Genomic DNA, 24,939 nt, shown 5'->3' on the forward strand with positions numbered 1-24,939 from the left:
AATAGAGCAGCTGGGACACAAACCAGTGCATATATGGAATGCTGGCACTTGTAGGCAGAGGATTACTGTGATATGCCACAACACCACCCCAATGTATTATGATCGATTTTTTAAGTGTAAACTTTTAATAAAGTTTTCTGAAGTTGGCTGACAAATGGGTTCTCCTGGAGGAGTGCTTTTGTTGATCTAAACAAAATCTTCAAAGCACCTACTCAAAGTTAAGTTACATGTTGGAAGAGATTTTGCTTTTGTTAGGATACAAATCCGTATCAGCAGGTACTTTTCAGCCCTGGCAGTGGCCCAGGCTTAGAAGTTTGACAGGGAGGCCCTGGTTTTGGACAAGGATGCTAACAGTGAGGATACCTGTAGTCAAATCACAGAACAGAAGCTACATGGAGTACAAGTTTTTGTGGTGTCCCCTGGGTGGGGTAGGTGAGAATGTCAGGGAAGGCTGACCATGGCCCCGGTGCCCATGGTCAGCACCAGGCAGAAGGAGTAGGTGGCATTCTGGTGGACTTGAACTTGAGGAAGCAGCAAGAGGCTCAGAGGCTGGAAGTTATGTCCAGTGAACTTTTTTCAGCCCTCTGTGATCATTTCTCTGTCTGTGACTTTGCCTTGGAACAAGATCGTCATGTGATTCACACACACGTTAAAGTTGGAAAAATGTGGAGTATCTTGAATGCCGGGTCTGGTGAAAATGATGCCCAAGGGCTATTTCCCTAGCACAGGTGTGAACTGAAAACTCGAGGTAAGGAAAGCAGGAGAGTTATTGCAGCAGTTCAGTGGAGGGCTTCGCTGTTGAGGCTGTAGAACCAAGCCAACAGAGTGGCGGGATGCTTGAGGCGAAATCCTGATGCCTGGCCAGTGAATAGACTCCTTCTCCATCTGGCACTTTCAAAAACTGCAACTTTATGGCCATGAAATAGAGAACGCGTAGAAACATCAAGAGGTTTAGAAGAGCTGAGGAGAAAAGATAAAGAATGTGGGTCACATAGAGTGACCCAGAAGTCACCCAGAGGGAGACAGTGTGTAGGCAGGTGGACCAGAGTGACTGGCACTGAATTAGGACCAGGAGGAAAAGCTCAAGTTATGAGAAAGTGGACTTATGAGAAAAGCCCAGGAAATGCCTTCTATTTTAGGGAAAGGTGGCAAAGGAGGGAGAAATACAGTAGAGCAGGTTGGAGCTAGAGGATGAGCCCTGAGAGGAAGGAGAGGTTTGTTTATGAACAATACACTTAAGGAAGTAAAGTAGCAGGGAAAATACATCGCCAGAGGAGAATGAGTCATCCCCTCCTGCCCCTCTGCCTCCTCTCCTCACTGCGGGAAGGCAGTGTTTAGAGGGACTTGTGATCACAATAGACCAGAAGCAGCAGCCTGTACAGACACGTTGAAGATGAAAGGCATCCATGAGGTGCAGGCAGTTGGAGAAGATTACTTAGCAGGCAGGAGGACCACTTTCTTGGAATCAGGAAATAGAGGCGCCTTGTGTTGAAGAGTTAAGTCGTCTTTGAGATAGAACCTGTTATGGTATAGGCTTGAGGTCAGCTTGGTAGTGTGTGAGCTTAAGATATTGGGGAACCTTTGTAAAACCCGTTGGGTGAATAGATTGATAGTTGACAGGAAAGAAATATGCAAATTTTGGGCCCGGCGCGGTGGCGTGGTGGTTAACGTCCTCGCCTTGCACACCCGGGATCCCATATGGGCGCCAGTTCTATCCTGGCAGCCCCGCTTCCCTTCCAGCTCCCTGCCTGTGGCCTGGGAAAGCAGTCGAGGACAGCCCATAGCTTTGGGACCCTGCACTCACGTGGGAGACCCAGAAGAGGCTCCTGGCTTCGGATCAGCATAGCATCGGGCCGTTGTGCTCACTTGGGGAGTGAATCATCAGATGGAAGATCTTCCTCTCTGTCTCTCCTCTCTGTATATCTGCCTTTCCAATAAAAAAATAATAAAAATAAATATTTTTTTAAAAAAGAAATATGCAAATTTTATCAATGTATCTTTTAAGTGCTCTTAAAAAAAAGTAATGAAAACCCAGAAAGTCAGTTCCATAATAATAGACCAGTATGCTGTTGGTGTTAAGAAGGGGCACTAGGGGAAGAGATCTGAATTAACCAAGCGTTTAGTACAAACAGCTGTGAGGAACGAGGCCCCTTACAAAACTAAGAGGTAAAAATTAAACTATTTTTGCGTGTTGTCTTTGGTGTTTAAGAAGCAAGATAAAAACACTGTTTTTGGTGTTTTTTCTGTTTCTTTTTTTTTTCCCCCCTGTGCATTGGAATGTTCAGCTCTCCTTTGGTTTTCATTCTTCATACATCTCAAAGCAGGGGACGGAGTAACTAAACTAACTCCCCCTGCTCCACCAGCCAGAAAAAAAAGTAGCTTAAATCAACTCACAGGTTAACAGTCCTGTTTGTGTTATTTTCTGTTAAACATTACACTTCATTGAAATTTAAATAGGATGTAACTACAGAAAGTTAGGAAGAAAGTCTCAGTCTCATTTTACCCTTGTGTGTCCTGGATGTAGACATATTGTGTAAACTAGTGGTTTTCTGATTTCAGAACAAACAGCAGATCACAAATTGGGGTTCTTATGGGAGAGCGGGCATCTTCCCGTTGAGAATTTGCCAACAGCTTCAGATCTTGTCAACAACTAATTTTGACTGTTACTCTGGTTTGCAAATTTGTTTGTTTTTCCTCTGCACTCCCTCTCTGCCGGAAGTATTACTGAGTACTTCTTCCGTTTGTGCATCTGGAACTGAGTTTTTTTGATTGAGGCAACGTGAAAATACTTTGCAATTTGAGATGTTTTGATTATTTTTCCCTTTCCCTTCTCTGTCCTTTCCCACACTGGTCTGATGTGTTGAATAAAATGGCCTGGTAACCTAGTCCTGCCATCTTTCCTACTCCAGACTTAACTAAAAAAAAAAAAGAAACAAATTTTAAAACATAACTTTCGAAGCGAGTCTTAGACTAAAATAAAAGTCCAAGAATACTTTAAAAAGATTATGGGAAAATTGAATTGAAACATTCATTTATTTTGCTGCCAAACATATTGAAACTACTACGTTTTAAAATAACGTTTTCTTAATTAAATTTTTTAAACTGAGAAACAACTTTTATTTGGTTTACTCCCTCAAATGCCCGCAGTAGCTGAAGCATAGGTTGGGGCCAGGATTGAAGCTGGACTGGACCCAGAGCTACGAATCAGAAATGCAGTCCCAGCCTGCCATGTAGGTGGCAGGCACCCAGTTACTGGAACCTTCTAGCGTCTGGATTGTCAGGAAACTAGAGTCAGGAGTTAGAACAAGCAATTAACCCCATCCAGACACTCCAGTGTAGGATATGAACTTCCTAACTGCTAGGCTGAATGGCCACTTTAAAAAATACATTTTTTTAATATTGTTGACATAGTTGAGAGGGATCCATGCCCATTTGCGCCTCAGATTAGAATGGGCAAGGTCAAGATATGGAGGAACGTTGGTGGGACAAATTTTTCAGTTCTTTTTGTTCTCATGATCTGCTTGGAGGCACGGGAAAGAGGGCACAACAAATATGGAAGGAGCTGCTCCTTGCTGTTAAACTACATCAGCATCCAGGGATGGGGGAACAGTCATTTGATGATATCTTAGAGACCCCAAGGGGGCAAAAAATATCGCAAGGATGCTACTGAATGCCCTAATGGTTCCAAGGTGTTGTTGGCTTCACTGTCTAGGATTGAGAAAAATTTTCCAAGGTTTGCTGGTTAACCAAGTCCACTTTAGTGTATCCACAGACCCAGACACTTGCTGCAAAGCTTGGCCAGGAGAGTTGTCCAACACCAAGGCAGTTAACATCCCCTGCTGGCCTAGATGAGCTGCCTCATGTCCCCCATGAGCATTTAGGGATGCTGTGCATTGCACAGGCATCAGCACTGAAGATGCTCAGTACCTACACATGAACTCCCAGGTCAGACCACATACTTTGTGAATTTTTCTGTGGCTGGGGTTTGAATCCATTGATCTAGTTGGGGAGTCCCTTAAGAAACCTCATCTGGAGCCCAGCACAGTAGCCTACTGGCTAAAATCCTTGCCTTGCATGCATTGGGATCCCATATGGGTGCCAGTTCTAATCCCACTGGCCCTAGCCAGCTCCCTGCTTGTGGCCTGGGAAAGCAATCAAGGATGGCCCAAAGCCTTGGGACCCTGCACCTGCGTGGGAGACCTGGAAGAGGCTCCAGGCTCTTGGCTTTGGATTAGCTCAGCTATGGCAGTTGTGCCACTTGAGGAGTGAACCAGTGTACGAAAGATCTTCCTCTCTGTCTCTCCTCTCTGTATATCTGACTTTCCAATAAAAAATATATGTACATGAAGAATAAAAAAGAAAGAAAGAAAGAAACCTCATCTGGGGGAACCTCAGACTTGACTTTCGTGTGCATCAACTCAGTGCAGGATCAGGTTTGGTCCATCACATGCACCAGCCAATGCACATAATGGTGGTTGGAGCTACCTGGTCAGTTCCTATCCCAATTCCATCTCATATGAAATGATAAATGCTACTGCTTGTCCCAGTCCAGCCCTCCACAGGCTGGTGTTCATGCATACCAGCAGCACTGTAGTCTAGTTGGGGTGACCCCCAACAACCACCACCAGACCTACTTCCAGCCTCAGCCTCTGCACATGCTGGCATGTGCTATGGTCTAGCCTGGGCCAGGCTACATCCCATCCAGCTCTCATGTCCACCCATATGTGCTGTTGTCTTGCTCAGCCAGACCCGCCTTCAGACCTGACCCACATATGTGCTGACAGGTGCTGCCACCTTGACCAACCTGTCTTCAGCCCAGCAGGAGAATGCCCACAGTTTCCCTATCAGGCCACGTCCAGCCCTCGATTTTGCACCTGCCAAGGGATATTGCAGTCCAGCCTGATATGACTCGCACTTGGTCCTGATCACTTGCCTACTGATGCTATGGCATAGCCTGGTCAGCCCACACTCATTCTGGCTCTCATACATGCCAGTGGGTGCTGCAGTCTAGCCCAGCCTGGCCTACTTTCAGCCCCAGCTCTCAAGCTCACCAGTGGAAGCAGCAGCTTAGTAGGGCAGTCCCTGATGTTCCCCTACCAGACCCACTCCCAGATCTGGGTCTTGCACATGTTGGCATGTTCTGTGGCCCAATCTAGCATGACCCACCTTCTCATTGGTGGTTGCAGCAGCTTAGCCCAACCTAACCCACTCCAGTCCCCAGCCCTGAACTGGTGGGATTTACAGCCCAAACCATCCTGGCCTCTGCCCTGTCCTGGCCTTTGCTCATATTAACATATGCTGCAGACTGGCCCAGCCCAGCCCACCCAAAGACCCAGCCCACATATATGCCAGTGGGAACTCTAGCCTGGTCTGGCCTGCCCTGCCCTGGCCTCAGCTCTGGCTCGTGGACTCACCAGTGGGAGCTATGATATAGCAGGAAAGTTCCCCAAGTTCCCCTTCCAGACCTACTCCCAGCCCTGGATCTTACTGTGCCAGTGGGCCCTGCAACCTAGCCCAACTGGGCTGTACCCATTCTAGCTCTCACTGGCACATGCCACATCCTTGCCTAGCCTGACCCACCCCAGACCTGACTCTCATGTGAACTGTTGGGTGCCATGGTCTGGGAATGGCTGACATATTTTCCATGAATTTTTTGAAGCTTCCCGATAGGCATGTTTTAAATTAGTTTGCAATCAAACAAGCTCTCTTTTAACTCTGCATTTCCCCATGATCTTTTTGAAGTTCCCATGTACTTTGGGTGAGTGATGGATTATTGTCCTTGTTGCAATTGTCTATCTTCATTGGTTCCTGGGCTCTGGGTATGATGATGAGGCTGTGGTATCAGTTTGTTGGCACTCAGCTGTTTCTCAGTTGCTGGGAACTGTAACTTCAATGAGGCATCCTAAATATTGGCTGTAAACGCCATTTCCTTTTCTGTTTTATTGGGAGAGAGGAACTGCTTATATATCCTTATTATAGATTATTTTCAAGTATTTTGAGGGGAATTTTAAGGTACAGATTTAAATTTGTGAGGGGATGAAGTTATGTGGTTTTCTTCAAGCCATGTTCTGTTTGTAAGTAGTTTGTTTTTTTTTTTTTTAATGTAAAATGTTGGATAGAATAGAGGAAGTGCTTTCAAAAATGTTTTAAAATCTAACTGCAATGTTGAAACCTGAGATGGTATTTCAGTCAGGTCTAGCTGATATGTCAGAGTGCTGGAATATAGCTAATAAGTTTTGACATTATGTTTGTTTTGGTTTGGGGCATGGCTAGTCTTGTGATATGGTTCAATAAAAGAGACTTATTTGAAGGTTTACTTAGTAGGTGAGGACTAGGAAGCCAAATCCTATTAGTGCTTGTTTGTCTTAAAATGAGAATGTATGCTTCCATTAGTGAGGGCGTATGTTAGGGGAGAAGATTCTTGCTTACACCAACTTGAATCAGCCAAGTCAGATTTTTAGCTTAGTAAAGTTTTTGCTTCCTAAGAAAGGAAATGAGAAACTTAAAAATAAGCAGTTTTTAGAGTAAAATCTGTTCCACCAATGCAATGCTGTCGTTGCCTGCTTCTTTTCTTGCATGTAAGGAACTCCTACAGAAGAGAAGACTCATTTAGAATTACTTTATGAGGGAATTTAGCATGTACTTATCAGAATCTGACGAATAACTAGTTACTAGGCAGGTGTTCTGGGCAATGTAAGGCAGAACAAGCAGAAATTATGTATTCATTGTTGTGTAAGGTCATTTCTGCTAAATTGAGGACATAATTAGAGCAATCACAGGATAAATAACATCTTGAGATTTCTGGAAAAAATTAAAAGCTGTATATTATAGCAATACAGTAGTTGTCACTTATGTGAACTTAGATTTGACAAAATTATAGAATTAAGAAAGTGGAATTCTTTCCCCTCCTGTTCTAAACCCATTTGGTGCAGGATTTCAGACAAGGCTCGTCTTTCCTAGCTTGCTTTTTTGTTAAACATGATTTATACGTCTGCCTTCGCCAGGATTTATTCATTCAACAAACATATATATTATGTGTTTTAAGGGTTTAAGCTCTGCCTGACAGTAGAGAAATGTATTTTCCTTCAAGTTGGACAGGAAGCTAGTTGTGTTCAAGAATTAGACATGTGACATGGATGAAGAGTATAGAAGTGTCCAGCACTTGAGGTCTGGATGTGGAAAGTGTCAGGGCCAGTGTGGGCAGCATAACTGAGTGAGCGAAAGCGCAGGGGCTGTGTGTGAGCAGAGAACAGCAGATCCCAAGCCAGCACTCCCGTGGATGTACAGGGATGAAGCTGCAACCCAGTAGCCTGATGGAAATTAGTAAGGGGGAAGTTAATTAAAACAAATTGCATTTCTTTGAGCTGAAATTCTATCAGACCTAATTTAATAACTGTAATTATTTCTTCCCCAAAACTTGGAGTATTTCTGAGGGGTTGAGTCTTTCCATTAAAGTTGGGAAATTAATGATAAGCCATCTTCATTTGGCAAATTAAATAATTTAGGAGATGGGGTGAAATGAACAAGTGGGGTGTATGTGCATGTGATGCTGTGGGGGGAGAGAGGCCTGGGTTGACAGAGAGGCAGGAAGTGAGATTAGGAAAGTTGACTGAAGCTAGATTGTGAAAGGCTGATGTTTCACAGCAAGCAGAGTGACCCTCAGTGGACACAGCAATGCAGAACTTTACTTCACATTTCACCCTTTTAAAGATTTCCTTATTTATTTGAAAGGCACAGAGAGGAAAGAGACAGCAAGACACAGAGAGTGAGATCTTCCATCTTCCAATTCATTCCCCAGAGGCCCACAACAGCTGGGGCTGGGCCAGGCCAGAAGAGCCAGGAGTGCCATTCCATCTTCCATTTGGGTAACAGGGACCCAAGCACTTTGGCCATCTTCTGCTGCCTCTTAGTCTCATTAACAGGATGCTGGATGACTAAGTAGAAGAGCCAGGCCTTGAACCAGGCACTCAGATACGGAATTCTGGCATCCCAACTAATGGTTTAACCTGCACCACAATGCCTTCCCCCATCAGATCTCTTGAGCAAAACTGTTGGAAGAACAGATGAGAAGGAAATCTGACACAGGAATATACGTTAGAAAGCCTTGTAAGGTGGTGAGAAGGCACAGTCTGTTCTGCAGCCAAGTAACTAAATGGTAATGAAGAAGGAAACTATTCAAGAGAAGCTTCGGCAACTACAGGGTAATGGGCTGTTGTGTGGGTGTAGAGGTTGCGGGAGCAGGCGAACTGATGTCAGATTGAAGGTGATGGGTGGGTGAGAATACAGTTAAGGGTGGAAGAGGTTGTGAGTCAGAAGCAGACAACAAGAAGCAGGTCCTGCTGAAGATGCACAACTAGACAAGGAGGGAGCTTGTGGACCATAAGTACTGTGTAGATGTGGGAACTCTGGTACTCAGAGGTGAAACTGGGGATACAGCCTGTGCAGTACCAGCCCACAATAATGTCTGCTTGGTAGAGGTTAAGACCTTAAGGTGTAGAAGTTGGTGGCTTAGAGGGAAGGACATTATCCAAAACAAGCACCTGACTGCTTGGGCAGCTTCTGTGAGACAAACCTGATGAGGGGATTGGTTCTGACAGTGGTCCTTATGAAGAATTGGATCATAGGTAAGGGAACAGGGCCTGCTGTGAAATCATCCAAAGTGAAACTTTTTTTATAAACTAAAGCAAGATATGAGACAGAGATGTTGAAAAAGTGTCCACTGACAGGGGTGTTTAAATATGCCTTCTTTGTCTGGATCATAGGTTATTTTTTATGTTTGTTTTTCCTAAGGAAATGTCCTATGAAGTAATTCAGTGTCTATATCATCATGAGATCCACCTGGGGTGCTTGTTAAAGAATCATTCTCCCACCTGCACCCCTTGTGATGGGGACCCCTTGTGAGCCTTCAACTGAGTTTGAAAAAGCCACCCAAATTGTTTTTGTGCTCAGCAAATTTGGGTAACACTCAGATAGGCAAGATAGGCATGTTTCGTGTGAAAACACAAATGCAGTGGAGCCATGGGGAGAGCCAGGCTGGAGTGTGCCCAGTTCTGACTTCAAGGCTCTGAATTCCTCTGCCAGAACTGCTGCCTTTGCGGCTCCTTTGATCCTTTTTCATCTTTCTTGTTTCATCGTTTTTCATCTTGTTCATGGAAGCCTCAAAATAGAGCATGTGGCTTATGGGGTGATAATAGCCTTATAATCTCTCTGCTTTTCATCCTTGTTAATGTTTGTTCTACAAGTCAACCCTTCTTGCTATCAGCTGATTACCCCTGCATTCAGCCCTAGGACTTGGTTGTTGACTTCATGGGTTTCCCAACGTATATTACATATATTTTTCTCAACTTGTGTCATGGCAATGAACATCTCTCAGGCCATGATTAAGAGTGGTGATCTGAAGAATCGCTTATCTTTATTGTCCCAAGAGTGCTGATGAGTTAGATACAGCAGAAAAGATACCTGCTTGGGGCAAGAACCCACAGTGAAAGCCCCAGTTAGCTTAAAACACAAGATAGGATGAAGGGTTTGCTTTTCTCTTCTTTTTTTGAAAGGCAGATTTTAGTTAGAGAAAGAGAGACAGAAAAAGAGAGATTCCATCTGTTGGTTCACTCCCCAAATGCCCACAACAGCTAGAACTGAATCAACCTGAAGCTGGGAGCCTGATCTTTTAATTAGATTGCCTTGTTTTTATTTCTAAAATGGCCTGAATTTTATGCCTTTCATTATAAAGTAATTTTATCTACATTTTTTAAAAATTTGTGTATTTAAGAGCCAGAAAGGCAAGAGATTGCTCCCATCTGTTCCATTCCTCCAATGCAAGCAATGGTTGGGGCTAGGCCAGGGACAAAGGCAAGATCCTGTAGCCAGGAACTCAGTCAAGTCTCCCCATGTGGGATAAGAACCCAATGACTTGAGCCATCGCTACTGCCTCCCAGAGTCGGATTTAGCAGGCAGCTGGAGTCAGGAGCCAGAGGTAACTGTGGAACCCTGGTGTATGAGATGTAGGCATGTAATGGCTAGGCCATATGCCCACTCCTAAAACAGTTTTCTTATTCTAGCTCTTAGTAGATTTATTTGCAAATCAGAGGACTACTAGATAGGCATGAGGTTTGGATGGTTCTGTTTCTTTGGATTTCCTATTGAAAATTATTAGGGTTTGTAATGTGTCTGAGTCTTTATTTTCACAAACTAGAATAAGAGTTGCTGTGTGAGAAGTTCAAAGTGAGAACTTATGTATAGTTTGAAAACTAAGTTAATAATTTACACATTAGGTTAACTGCTCTTTGAAAGGTTTCAAATGGGTTGGTTTAAACTGATTTGTCTTGGGGCAGCTACTGGTTTTTCTTTGAATGTGTGTGTATTGTACATCAAAGGAAGCAGACGAGAAAAATTTGTATCTTAGAACCTTTTAGTAGCATAAGTGAAACAAACCTGTGCATTTAAATAGACAAATAGGACTTTAAAATTCCTAGAAAAATTGTATAATTCTCTTCCATTCAACAAGTATTTGTGGAGACCCTGTCATGTATAGGGAGATCGGGGAAGGAGGGACCATGTTTCAGAGAGAACAATAGTGCCTGGCAAAAGTCCTGTTATGTGTGTAGAACTGAGACAGTCATCTAGGGGTATTAATTTTTTGTGAATTTTGAGAAGACTGTTGGAGATCAAAATCCAGACACAGTTATGTATGTTATACATAGAATTCACAAGGAAACTTGGGACCAGAGATATAAATTTGGTAGTTGCTGCCAGCATACAGATGCTTTTAAAGCTGTGAGACTAGATGAGATCACCCAAAAAATTACTTGTAAGTAGAGACTATTTTTAGAGTGAGGAAAGATAAGAAGGAACCAGGAGGTCAGGAGGTGAAACTGAGAAAGAATACCGTAGGACTGAGCTAAAAAAAAAAAAAAAAAAAAAAGAAAGAAAGAAAGAAAAGAAAAATATGGTATCCTGCAGGTTACTTTAAATGTGCTTTGTAGAGGCAGAAGTTGCTGCTGGATGGGTGCTTCTAACCTTAAGTTTTAGTGGTGACTCTTACAACAACTGTTTCAGTGAGGCATATAATTTAGTAGTGGCAAAAACTTTACTAGAAATGGCTCAAGACAGAGGGAAGGAGGGAATTTGGAGGCACAGAGGATGTAGTAACTTTGAAGGAGTTAAGTTTGTGGAGCCAGTGTTGTGACATGACAGTGGTAGTTGGTGGTACCATGGACAGTTCTATCCCAAGGGACAGATGGTGGACTTCGTGGGTCCAGATGCTGATTAGCAGATGGATACATGCCATGGTGGGAGTAAGCACTTTTGATGACCTCTGTTTTCACTAACATGAAATAGGAAGCACAGACCCTGAAGTGTGTGAGCTAGGAAGAGCTTGCATCTGAAGGTCTAAGAGGGAAGAAATGAAAGTTAAACAATCTCATTGGAATAGTAGTTGGACTAGGGGAAATGCTATGATCGTTGAACATAAAAAGAAAAAGTCTTTTTGGTTGATAATCATGAATTACAGTGATATCAGTAAACATGGTTATGTTTCCGCCAGCTTCATTCAACTGTATGGGTGCTGGAATGAGACAAAGGAGAAAGATGGATTTAACCAGGGTTAGGGGAGAATCAAAATGGCAGAATACGGTAAGGACACGTTTAAACGGACGGAAAAACATTTAATCAGGATGAAACAGAGAGGACATATTCCAGGAAATAGGATTTAACCAGGGTTGGAGTTGGGCCATGAGTGTGACGTGTGAGAGAGGGGATAGGAAGCTCAGAGTGGAAGAACAGTAATGCTTAAGATGAAAGACTGGAATTTAACACTTGATAAAAAAGAAAGAAGGACATGATGGTAATGAGAGTCATAGGCTCAATGGTTTCTTGGTTCTGGTGGGTTCAGGGCTTTGTTGAAGTCAGCAAAGTTGAGGAAGCAGCTGGGCTTGGGTGCTTGAAATCTCTTTTGGGTGAGGGGCTGTAATGGAAGGATCTAGGATCTGACAATAGGAATGGCTGAAGCAAGGCAGACATGGAAGGAAAACCAAAGAAATGAGACGAAGTAGGTTAGGTAGTGACAGTAATCTGGTAGTTTAGAGCTTCCAGGAAAGGGGTTAATGACTTAAGGATCAGTAGTCAACCACTAGGAGGGGTAATGGACAGAACCATCCGATCCTACTAAATTTCCAAATGGAGAGAAAATCATGTAGAAATGTCCACAAGGTACAAGTGCACCTGCATCACTGGGTTCTGTCATCAAAGGCTGGGGAGAAAACAGTTCCTCACCTGTGAGAAAGCCCTGTCTTCCTGGAAAGTGCCTGTGAGGTAAGAAGATCAGGGAATGTTAGGGCCGACCATGTTTCCCAGAAGGCTTTCAGGAGGTGGGGGGAGGTAGAGGAGAACCATGCAGGGGATGCTGAGTTCCTTGTGCGGATGACCTGAGAATCTGGTCCTCTTCGTAGGGGACATCAACAGAAAAGGGGCATATGAAACTGTCCTGGTCTAAAAACAGCAGTGGCCAGACTGTACGTGTTGAGGTAGGTGCCCCTGCACTACTGCTAGTCTTTTCCATCAGTAGAGGCCTGGGCAGCGACTAATGTTCTCTGGAGTATGTGGAATAAGTGCCCAATAGCTTAAATGCTTTCACAATTTCATTCTATTCATTTTTAAGGCTTCCTGTCTTTACCTTTAAAAAAAATCATTTTATTTGGGTTTGAAAGGCAGAGAGATGATGATTTTTTCCATCCAGTATGTTCTTCCCCAGATGCTCACAACAGCCAGGGCTGGCTAGCCCGGGACAAAGCCAGGAACCGGGAACTCAGTCCAGGTCACCTGAAAGGGCAGCACTTAGACCATCATTGCTGTTGCCTCCCAAGGAGCATATTAGCAGGAAGCTGAATCAGAAGTAGAAGAACCGGAACTCAACCAAGATGGGTTGCAGGTGTCACAAGTTATCAACTTATGCCCACCCTTAATCTTGTGCTATTTGTTTTTCAATTTACAGATCATTAGTGATTATCAGCACTTTAGATGGCAGGATTGCTGCCTTGGATCCTGAGAATCATGGCAAAAAGCAGTGGGATTTGGATGTTGGATCTGGTGCCTTGGTTTCATCCAGCCTTAGCAAACCAGAGGTAAGAAATTCCTTTAAATGTTGATGGGGAACTATAAGTATACTTATAATGTGGAATTGCTGATGTTAATAATATGGTATTTGCTTTAAAATCTAAGGGCTCAGGACCCAGTTTTCTAGGTTTCAGTTCTGCCTGCCCGTTATAAGCTGTGTCCCCTTGGGGCAAAATAATAACTTTTCTATTCTACAATTCCCCTCCTGTGAAATAAGGTGGATAATGGCACCTGTTTCTTAGGATTGTTTTGGGCATTTAGTGAGTAAATTATATAAATGAGTAACTGAAAGATAATATCTTTTATATCAATATTGCAGAGTACCTAAGCCGTAACATAATTGTTTCTTATTCTTATTATCACAAGGCCCTTAGGAGTAAGAAGATGAATAGAAATGAAAAAATTAATTGAATTTCACTATCTTTGACATAAAATCACATGAATTAATATTCCCTGTATTTCCCCCTCAAGTATGCATTCTAGTTATAAGCATAATTCATCTGAACTTTCCTGGAAAGTAATTCTAGATAAATCTGATTATTTGTTTTAAAAAAGCATACTTTGTAATTCTGTGTTCTGGAACAGTAGAAGGTAAAGAGCCTAACTTCCTTGTTTCCAAACTACATGGCACATGATTTCAAGTGAGCAAGTGACTGAACTCAGAGTGTCAATATCAGGTTCAAAAAGGTGAGGACTCTGCCTACCTTGATGAGGTGGGGCTAGGGGTGGAAGGATTAAATTCTCACTTTTAGCTGCATGTTTTGTTTTGTTTTTTAAATTTTATTTGAAAGGCCGAGATCTTCCATTTGTTGATTCATTTCCCAAATGTCCATGACTGCCAGGGCAGACTGAAGCCAGGAGCCCAGAGCTCTGGATGTTCCATGGGTGGGTGGCTAGGTCCCAAGTGTTTGAGCCATCATCTGTTACCTTCTGGGGACTGCATTGGCTGGACGCTGGATTAGAAGCAGAGTAGCTGTGACTCCAACAGGGCCTCCTAAATGAACTTCTCTGGTAGCTACTTAACCACCCTGCCACCACTTTGATGGACTAAGTCTCTTTCCTTTTTGGTGCTTTATTGTTAAAATCATTTCAAAGTCAGTCCGTCTTTTGAGTTGTGACAGCTAGCATGCAAGCAATCACCTCTTTTCCAGAATGCTTTCAGCCACCTGCCCTACCAAGTTGGTCCTATAGGATGTTACCTGAGGTAGGCATTTTCCTTTCATTAATCTTTCCCTTTCAGAAGCTTCCTGGCTAGTATTGAACTTGAAAAAAAAAAAATCTAGCATAAGGGACTTGAGAATGACCTAGAAGTCTTACTTATTTTTATTGAAAGGCGGATATACAGTGAGGAGGAGAGACAGAGAGGAAGATCTTCCGTCTGATGGTTCATTCCCCAAGTGACCACAACGGCTGGAGCTGAGCCAATCTGAAGCTGGGAGCCAGTAGCTCTTCCGGGTCTCCCACGCGTGTGCAGGGTCCCAAGGCTTTGGGCTGTCCTCAATTGTTTTCCCAGGCCACTAGCAGGGAGCTGGATGGGAAGCAGGGCCGTGGGGATTAGAACTGGCAACCACATGGGAACCCTGGGCGTGCAAGGCGAGGACTTTAACCACCTTGCTATCGTGCTGGGCCTGATGATGGGATTTCTGATAGGACTGTTCTCCAGTAAGCCCAGCCAAAGTCTCCTGGTGTACCGGTGCAGGTACTTAGGAAAACGGTATTGCCAAATTCTCACCTTCCCTGTATACTAAGCCCTGATTAGACTTTCAAAGTTAACTACTCAAAATACCTATTATCTGTCAGAGAGCATGCTGAAAACATCTTTTGAGGACAGCAGTATTCTGTTCTGCTGTAGTGTATTAATTCAAATAGCAACTTGATTGTAGATGATTTAAGGTTTTGACTTGGATATGGAGAATTACTACTCCAGCTCAACTTGTTTGTGTTCTGGGATTATGCTTGGATCTGCATGTTTTTGCTTTATTTTTAAACTAGATGTAAAAGATGATCAGCAAAATGAGAAGATTGTAAGCTGCTTAGATCTGAGGTAATATTACAGTGTGTCATAGTGGTGCAAAGCATGTGTGTGTTTGCAAACTGAACATAAACATAAACCAAAAGGTAATTTCATGGTGTCATAAAGTAGAATGCAAACAGCAAGTATTAATGCATGTGTTTAAAAATACTCAAAAGTTTTCTTAAAAAAACAACAGTTGTCTTAGCTATGTCATTTTTAGTCCACAGTTAAGCTCTGTTAGTATCCATCATTGTTACTGTTTTCTGTGCTTTACTAGGAATCTGCTATTTTAAGCATCTTGTCTTCCACTCACTCCCAAACCTAGATCCTTGGGCTAGATTGCTTTTGAAATGTTGAATTGCAAGCATAATCCAGAGGTTCCTTGTGCATCTTCATAGCAACAAAATAAATGCTCACAGGCCATCTTCCATGCAGGAGAAGAGACCTGAGACATCTTTGCATTATCTAGATTTTAATTTTCTGCTCTACAGAACAAAAGAAATAAGAAGACTGTAGACTTCCTAGGTTTAATCTCTGTCCCAGGTACTTGGGACCATTTGTTGAAGGCATGTGTTAGTTTGTAGGTAAGCAAGCATAGCATTGGTGTCGTAATGTGAATGTATACTTAATAATGTATACTTATTAAGCTATTCACAGTATAATACAGTACTTCTCATAGTTGTCCTGAAGCAGGTATCTTGGTCCTATTTTGTAGAAGAGGCAATTTAATCTTGGGAATTACTTGCTTGAAGTTACAGGTGCAGTGTACGATAAAGCTGGGATTGAACCCCGGCTTGCTCATGAGCCACCTTCCGCCTGCTCTGAACTTCCTTCCCTAACTTGTGTGTACCTCCGTGTACAATCAGGCTGAGTTGTTTATGTAGCACAGCAGGCTTCAAGCTCTTAGATCTCAGGGTTCTTGTACACTCTGGAAAAATTCAGGACTCCAAAGACCTTTTTCCCACCGGGTAATACTTATCTTAAATTAAAATTAGAACAAGTTTTCTTTTTTTTTAATTTAATTTTTTTTTTTAATTTTCACAATCTTTACATAGTTAATTAGGGTAAAAAGGTTCAAGGGCTACAGGAAAGTGGATAAAACTAGTATTTTTTCCATATTGTTTCCTTCATGTTTAAAGGGGGTATTAAGGGAGAAGGCCCACCCGGTTTCCCAGCCTCGCCAGGTCCCGGATGTAGGGCATGCTCTGAGTAGAACAAGTTTTCAAAAGATTTCTTTATTAATTCATTATAGAGATGAGAAACCCTTGGCAAAGGAACATGAATGATGCATTTTTATGGACTATAACTACATTTTCCAATACAAGGAAATGTACTGAAACAAATGGTAATAGTTTTACATTTTTGTAAATCTCTTTAATTGGCTTTTTAAATCTGACTTTTGGTTTAATTTGTTGCATTGTTAGTTTGATTTAATAGTATGAAGAAGGAAATCTAGCTACATATATTTGTAGTTGGAAAAGGGAGGGGCAGGAACAAATTAGCAGCCTTTTCAAATAATTGTGGTCATTATTTTTTGATTCTATACAAAAAAAAGTGGGAGTTTCTTTAGCCGCTAGGCCTCGCCGCTGGGCAGTGGGAGTTTCTTAAAGGTTAACCACACCATGAAATCAGTTTATGTTTTGTACTTAGTTGCATTAACACCCATTGTTCTGTTTTGCCTTTTGTGCATGTGTGATTTCTGACATTATTTAGAAAGTACTGATTTTCTTGGTCCCATAGATATTCCAAATGTTGATGTATTTTTTTAAGATACATTTTATTTTTAACAGGAAGGCAGATCTACAATAGGAGAGGCAGAACCCCTCCACCTGCTGGTTCACTCCCCAGTGGCTGCAATGGCAGGACCTGAGCTGATCTGGAATGAGGAACAAGGAGCTTCTTCTGGGTGTCCCACTTGGATTCAGGGACCCAAGAATTTGGGTCTTCTTTCAGCAGGGAGCTGGATCGGAAGTTGAGCAGCCAGACACGAATCAATGTCTGTATAAGAAGCTGACACTGCTAAACTACCACGTGGCCCATGTTGATATAGTTCTTTATTGAAGTCAAATTTGTGGTTATCACCACTGAACTCATCAGAAAAATCTTAAGTACCGGGATGCTGTCAAGCTTGCACTGGTCGATAACAGTTTTCCAATATTCTAATTTTCACCTGGAAACTTGAATCTTGGCACAAATGCTGTCAGTTTAGAAGTCCATTCTGTCTGTCTGCTGATACCCCAGTCTCCCAGCCTTGGTTTGGGAGTTCGTGGAATAGAGTTCAGTTACACAAAGTGTTTTTCCTTATGACATTCTCCAGGATGTGAAGAGCTGGACACACACTTCCTCATTAGTCAGGCAGAATGACAGATGATGGAGACTCAAGGTCAAAATTTAATCAAGTTAAATCTTTTTATTACTCATCATCAAGGCCATTTCTATTGCTGTTTGTGACAGTAAATAATACCATGACTGTTCTTTGGGTGCCTCATTATTGCTAAGGCACCAGCGGTTTTAGCTAGTCTTGCTTTCACACGGTCAGTGCAAACAGCAGCAGAAAAAAGCAAGCTGTTTGACTGTCTACACTGCCAGGAGAGTATACAGACCACTCTTTGAGAATTGCGGGTCTCATATAAGATAAAAATTTTATGGGCACATTTGTGAGACTGTAAACATCTTAGCAAGGAAAGAGGAAAGTCTTGTGAGCTTGAATCATTTGTTATTCAGCAGGGTGTGTGCTGCATAGCCTCCAAACGTTATGTTCAAAAGTTGGACAAGATACCACAAAAAGTTCAAAAACTGCTATTTGAAGTGCCCTGAGTTGGATGTCTAGAGTGGTATTACCTTCCTAAAAGCATCTGGCCCAATATTCCGTCAAGGTTCCTCCCCTTCTTAAGAGTTGATTTTGTGAGTTTTCTCTAAAGCCCTGTATTTGGTTGAAAGGACAGTACAGGGAGGAGGGCTAATTCCATTCGACAGAAAGAACTGGCAGGGAGATATGTAAAACAGGTGTATCCCACATGACCATAGATTGACTCACGACTCCTTCTGGAAACTCCTGTAATGACAATGTCAGTATCTCCAAACTTTCATCAAGAGGATTTTGGGAATGGAACAGATTAAACTCAGGAAACCTAAGAAGTTGTATTCCCTGTGCAGCATTTATTAAACTTGCATATGGATCAATCAAAGAGACACTGAAAGATAAAAGATTTGATAGACTGTGTAGTTACAGTTTATAGATCTCATGGATGGTTGCTGTAGAATTAATAAAAGTGCCACAGAACTCTTTGCCATACGTGGTATTGTAGAGGGAAATCCAGGAGGTACTTGCAAGTTAAGATTCTTCTATTAACTTGCCTAGTTATTTGGTTCAGAGTGCCTTACTTTCCTCCTGTGAAAATACGAGATTTAACTGAAGGCACAGGACCTGACATGATAGCCTAGTGAATCAAGTCTTCGCCTTGTAACCACCGGAATCCCATATTGGTGCGGGTTCGTATCCTGGCTGCTCCACTTCCCATCCAGCTCCCTGCTTGTGACCTGGGAAAGCAATCAAGAACGGCCTAAAGCCTTGGGTTCCTGCATCCACATGGGAGACCTGGAAGAACCTCCAGGCTTCTGGCTTTGGATCAGCTTAGTTCTGGCTGTTGTGGCCTCTTGGGGAGTGAATCATCGAGCAGAAGATCTTTCTGTCTCTCCTCCTCTCTGTATATTTGCCTTTCCAATAAGAATAAATAAATATTTTGAAAAAAGAAAAATTAAAAAAAGAAGCTTGTGACTTTGGATCAGCTTACCTCTGGTCATTGGCAGCCATTTGGGAAATGAACTAATGGATGGAAAACTTTTTCTCTGTCTTTTCATCTCTGTAAATCTGCCTTTTGAATAAAAATAGATAAAGCACAAGTTCAGGTGTATATGTCGTTGCCTCCTGACTTGCTCAGATGTTTTTAGCATATTGTTCAAAAGGTATATACAATGGTGTACTACACCACTGTAGTGGTGATTTGATTATGGGAATGAAAACACAAGTTCATGACAGACAGTCTCATTAAGAACACGAGTTTCACATGATAATATTCAGAATGCATTGTGTGTCGCAGGAAGGTTGGGTGCCTTGCCACAGGGCTCTCATTTGCCGCTCCCTCGAACTGACAAGGTAGTTACAGACTGCCTCAAAGGAAGGCTGGTACAGCCCGGTGCATGCATGTGTGAGTACGTGTGTGTTTGTGTTGCATGTGTGTGAGAGAACAATGATGCAGCTGAGGCTCGCTGGGCTAGCTCTAACACATTACCCCGTTACACCGGGTTCCAGGCTCAATATTGTTGACAGCTAATAATAGCTAAGAAGTTTGGTCATTTTCACAGACCCCCTGAGGTGAAATTGATTTGTTTTCCTCTGGTAATTTGGATGCAGATTCAACCTTGATATGCCATTAAGGAGAGTTGGCTCCAGTTCCTCCCTGACTTGTCAAAGTTTTGTTTTGCAACATATTAACTTAGTTTTTCCTGTGGGGTCTCCAAGTGGCATTTGGATCACACTTCACTAGTCTAAGCAGACAGGGTCTTTGGGAACTGTTTCTCTGTATTTAGAGCACATTCATAAATACAAAGCCTGCTGTAGCTCTTCTTAGACTTCATATTATAATTTTTTATATATCTATGAAATATATAATCTGCTCTTAGAAAATCTCTCTTTTTTATAGAGTTACCATGTGTGTTTTTGTGTTTTTGTTTTTCTGTTAAGATACCCTTTTCTTTTTCTCTGAAAAGAAGAAACAGCTCTGTGATCTGTCTATACTTAGAATCTAGGGGGTTATTTTATTTTAGGCCTGTCTCTCCCCACAGGAAGCTGCCTTTCTGTTTCAGGCAGGTGCACACAGGGGAGTGTGATGGTGGTGCTCTCCAGCCTGTGCCCCACCCACTTCAGGATGGCAGCACTTCAAGAAGGGTGCACCCTTCACCCTTAGTGATTTGCCCACTGAGAGGTCATCGGCAGACCCCTCTAAATCTGACTCTGTTTATTTTATTTGAGAAAAAAAAAAGACCGAGATCTCCCATCTGCCGATTCCCTCCACATATGGCTGCAACAGCTGGGCCCTGCAGGAGCTACGAACTCAATCTGTTTCTCCCATGTGGGTATCAGGGACCCAACTATTTGGACCATCACTGGTTGCCTCTTAGGGTGCCCTTAACAGGAAACTGGAATTAGGAGTGGAGCTGGAACTCAAACTTGGGCATTCTGATGTGGAATGTGGGTGTCTCCGATGACTTCTTAACTACTGATTCAAATGTCTGCCCCTGAGCAGTGCTTTGTTAAAAAAAGGATTGGCAGGGACCGGGGTGGTGGTGCAGCTAGTTAAGCAGCTGCCTGCTTTGCTGACATCCCAAATTGGAGCATCATTTCTGGTCCCCATTATTATGCTTCCAACTCAGTCCCTTACAAATATGCCTGGGAAGGCAGCAGAAGATGGCCCAAGTACTTGGACGCCTGCTACTCATGTAGGGGACCTGAATGGAGTTTCTGGCTCCTGGTTTCAGCCTGGCCTGGCACTGATGTCATGGACATTTGTGGAGCTAACCAGCCAATGGAAGATTTTTCTTTTCTTTTTTTAATTATTATTATTTTATTTTGATAATCTTTACATAGTTGATTAGGGCACGAAGGGTCAAGGGCTTCAGGAAAGTTGGTAAGACCATTGTTTCCACATTCTCTCTCTCTTTTTTTTTCTGCATCTGGGGGAAGGGGGCAGATAAAGGGAAAAGCTCCATCCAACCTCCCACCCATCCCAGGTCCCTGATGTGGGGTATTCTCTGAGGGTCTTGCTCAAGTGATTTTGATAATTCAGCAGTTTTGAATTACTGCCATTCTTGCCATTCCAAATCCACTGGCTGACATAGTCCACCTTAAAGTCTCCATTTGCCCAGATTTCACTGCCTACATGTGGTTGGAGTAGTTGATCGATTTGTTCTGTCCTCCATCCTCTGTTGTGGTACCAGGTGTCCTCTGCAGGCTCCAATGGACTGTCGTATCCTCCATGTGCATCTGCCTATGCTATCCACTGTTTCATCTAAGCCACTGAGGAGGCCCAGTTCTGACACAAGCACTCCACGGTTGGATCATGGAGCTTGCAATTTTCTCCATGGTTGGGATTCTGAGATCAGCAGTTCAGTTGGGGGATACCCAAAGAAATTTTGACTGAGGTGATCCCAGACCTGATTCTTGTGTGTGCTTGACAGTACAGGGTCTGGTACAGTCCATTGCCAATCAGCTTATGCATATGCTGATGGTTGCAGTTGCTGGGTCAGTTCTGTTTCCAGCCCTGTCTTCTGCATGAGCCAATGGGTATTGTAGTCCAGCCTGATCCTGCCCACCACACACTCTGCTCTCATGTAAACCAGTGGGAGCTGATACCTAGTTGGAGTGACCCACAATAACACCCTACCAATCCTGCCCCCATCCTGGTTCGCATGTTTGCCAATATATACAGCACACTGGTCCAGTCTGTCCTGCATCCCATTCAGCTTTCATACATGTCAATAGGCATTAAAACCTGGTTAACTCAACCAGCCCAACACATGCTGGTGGGTGTCATTCTGTCTAGCCATGCCTGCCCCAGCCCTGGTTCTCATGCTTTCCAGTGGGAGTGGTAACCCAAGAGGGAGGTGCCCACTATTTCCTTCCTGGACCCACTCCCACTCCCAGATCATGCAGTCTCCAGATGGCTCTGCAATTTAACTTGACAGAATTAGCCACCCAGTGCTAGTATCTGCCAGCTGATGCTGCAGCAAAGCCCAGCCAACCCTCATCCACTCTGATTTATGCTTGCACCTGTAGGAACAGTCAGCCCAGCCTGGCTCTTCCCTGGTCTAGCTCATGTGAAACCCACAGGTGTATAGCCCTGGCTGCTCTGGTGTGCTCCCATCCCACCCCACACTCTCCAGTGGGAGTGGTGGTCCAGCAGGGGAGCCCTCCACATTCCCCCTACCAGCTTTGTCCTTTCCACCCCAGTTCTCACATGTGCTGGTTGGGTGCTGTGGCCCAGGCTGGCATGGCTAGCTTCACCTTGGCATTTGCCAGTGGGTGTTGTAGCCTGGCCCACCCCCAATTCCAGCTCACGCTGGTGGGGGTTATAGCCTAGCCAGCACCCAGTCCCAGTCCTTATGTGTACTGATATGTGTTGTGACCGAACCTGGTCTGACCCACATTCCATTCTGGTGCTCTGATTCACCAGTGGGTGATGTGAACTGGTCCAGCCTGGTCTGCCCGTGACCTGCACCAAACATATGCCACTGGGTACTGTTCCCTGGCCTGGTCCTGGCTGATCCCCATGATGGTTTTTATGCTCACTGCAGGGACTGTATCCTGACAGAGGAGTTTCCCAAGCTCCTCCATCAGAACCTATCCCAATGTCAGATCTCAGTCACACCGGTGGGTCCATGGTCCAGCCCTACTTAGTCCACCTCCTGGCCTAGCGGGATCAGTGGCCTTTCCTGACTGGCCTTCAGCCCATTCTGGTTCTTACTGTTGGATTTTTCAGCTCACTCAAGCCCAGTCCGGTGTGCCCAGCCCCAGCCACACTTGTGCCAAGGGACACTGCAGTTCCCTCTCCAGCCCCTGTACTCACCAGTGGGAACTCCAGCCTAGCCAGGGTGTCCCCTTATCTCCCCAGCCAGGCCTGTTCCCAGCCAAGATCCTGCACGTGCCAGTGATTGCTCTTACCCAGTTTGGCATAGTCCCTCGCTTGTCTTGGACTTTGCCTTTGGATGCTGTAGCCTGGCCTGCTCCCAGTCCCGACTCTCGCTGATGGGTGCTGCATCCTGCCCTGCTCAGTCTGCTTCCATCCCTGGCTCATGCAAACTAGTAGGTGTAACAGCCTAGCTCTGCATAATCTGTACTCCAGCCTGGTTTCTGTTCTTGCTGATAAGCTAAAGTTTTCTCAACCCTGCCTAGTCCACTCCCTTTCAAAACCAACTAACACATTAGCTAACAGTTGGAGCTACTTTGCCCAGCTTGCCCAACCCACAGACCTGGAACATGTGCTCACCAGTGGGAGTTATGACCCACTAGGGAAGTTTCCCACGTTCCCGCACTTGGCCCACTCCCATACCCAGATTTCATATATGCCAGTAGATGTTAGGCCCTTGCCCAGCATAGCCTGCCCTTCCATCTTGGCCTTGTATGAGCTGGTGAATGTTGCGGCCCGGCCCGCCCCACACCCTGTTTAAGGATGCACATGCAGGTGCTGTAGTCTGGATTTGCCCGGACTGTTATCGGTCCCTGTACCTGTGAGTGATGGCAGGTTCACTGGAACATTTTTCTCTCTGATTCTTCCTCTCTGTCTCTGCAACTCTGCCTTTCAAATAAAAGAACATAAATCTTTTTTTGTAATCTTAATCGCTTTTAAAAGTTCTCTAATGTACAGTGAAAACTGTGTAAGCCACTTTGCAGTTTGTTTATAGATGTACTAATGCATTTTGAGTTTGACTTTTTCTATGATGATGATTTACTTTGAAGAGTGACTGTCAGTCATGTAAAAAGCCAGTGTTTAAATAATTGCTTAGCTTAATTGCTTTTTTTTTAGTGATAGGAATTAAACAGTTCTTTGATTGGATTTTGTTTTATTAGTCTCTTAGCATGGCTGAGAGCAATGCTGTGAACTAAACCAAATTATTCCAGCATGAGTGTTGCCAAATGAGAAATTGATTTGACCCCATCTTCTAGAAAATTGACTCATGGTGCACATTTTTCATCTACTTCATGAATGTATATTAATCTAAGCAAAGGCAGAGATGGTTATTAAAATCAGTGCTTTCTCATCATGGCTGTGAGAAATATCCTTAAAGAATAATGAATTTATTTCTACTGCATTGTAGAGAATTTTATTTACTTTAGTTTTATTTTATTTTACTTTCATTATATTTTGAGATTTTGTGTTAATGAACCACAATTGTTTTTTTCTTGAAGTGTCCGCATAGAAGATTAAAATAAGGACCATGATGTTACTAGAGGTGGTCAGATGTTTCTGTGTTAAGAGTATATATCTATTTAAAATTTTTCTTTAATAAATATACATATATGCATGCATACACATGCATACACTTGTGCACAGATTACATTAGAAGCTCAGAATAAGCAACCCCACTATGTCAGCCTTTTTACTCAGTGGGTTAAGTTGCTGACTGCAGTGTGATCAGAGCCCTGGTTCCAATCCCAGCTGCTTGGCTTCCAGTCCATCTTCCTGTTAATATGCCTGGGAAAGCAGTGGAAAAGGGCCCAAGAGCTTGGCTTGAGCTACCCACAAGGAGGCCTGGATGTAGTTCCAAACCCCTGGCTTCAGTGTAACCCAGATCCAGCCACTGCAGCCATTTGGGGAGTGAATCAATAAATGGAGGATCTCTCTCTTTCTGTCTCTCCCTGCCTGTAACTATGCCTTTCAAATGAATAAATATACCTTTAAACAGTAAGTAAGATAAGCAATACTAGGTCATTATATCTACATAAACTACTTAGTACTTGATAGTTTACAAAATGATCTTAAATCTCTTCTTACTTAATAGTTAACAAAGCTTTGTTAAGAAGTCTTATCAACTCCCTATTTTTCAAGTCAGAAAATTGAAGTTCATAAAGGACCAACGACTTGTCTGAGACTCAGCCCAGGATCTTCAAGTTACTCCTTCCCTTTCCAACATCTCCTGCTTGACCAGTGCTTACCAGTATCTTTGCATTTTCTTTAGTTATACTTTTTCATGTGCTTTACTAAAATGTATTCCTCCAGGACATCACATGTACAGCAGTTTGGTATGCTGTTGAGTAC

General features: G+C 43.3%; 1 protein-coding gene across 1 annotated transcript in view; it reads left to right on the plus strand.

Annotated features, from left to right (window-relative positions):
• EIF2AK3 (eukaryotic translation initiation factor 2 alpha kinase 3) overlaps positions 1-24,939 on the plus strand; it is a 67,333-nt gene that overhangs the window by 1,732 nt on the left and 40,662 nt on the right. Inside the window, exon 2 of the mRNA XM_040993561.1 lies at positions 12,989-13,118. Within this exon, the coding sequence (XP_040849495.1) occupies positions 12,989-13,118 (130 nt within the window). The remainder of the gene's footprint in view (positions 1-12,988; positions 13,119-24,939) is intronic.

The sequence above is a fragment of the Ochotona curzoniae genome, unplaced genomic scaffold, assembly GCF_017591425.1.
Source record: "Ochotona curzoniae isolate NIBS_2020 unplaced genomic scaffold, NIBS_Ocur_1.0 contig_883, whole genome shotgun sequence".
Classification (NCBI taxonomy): Eukaryota; Metazoa; Chordata; class Mammalia; order Lagomorpha; family Ochotonidae; genus Ochotona; species Ochotona curzoniae.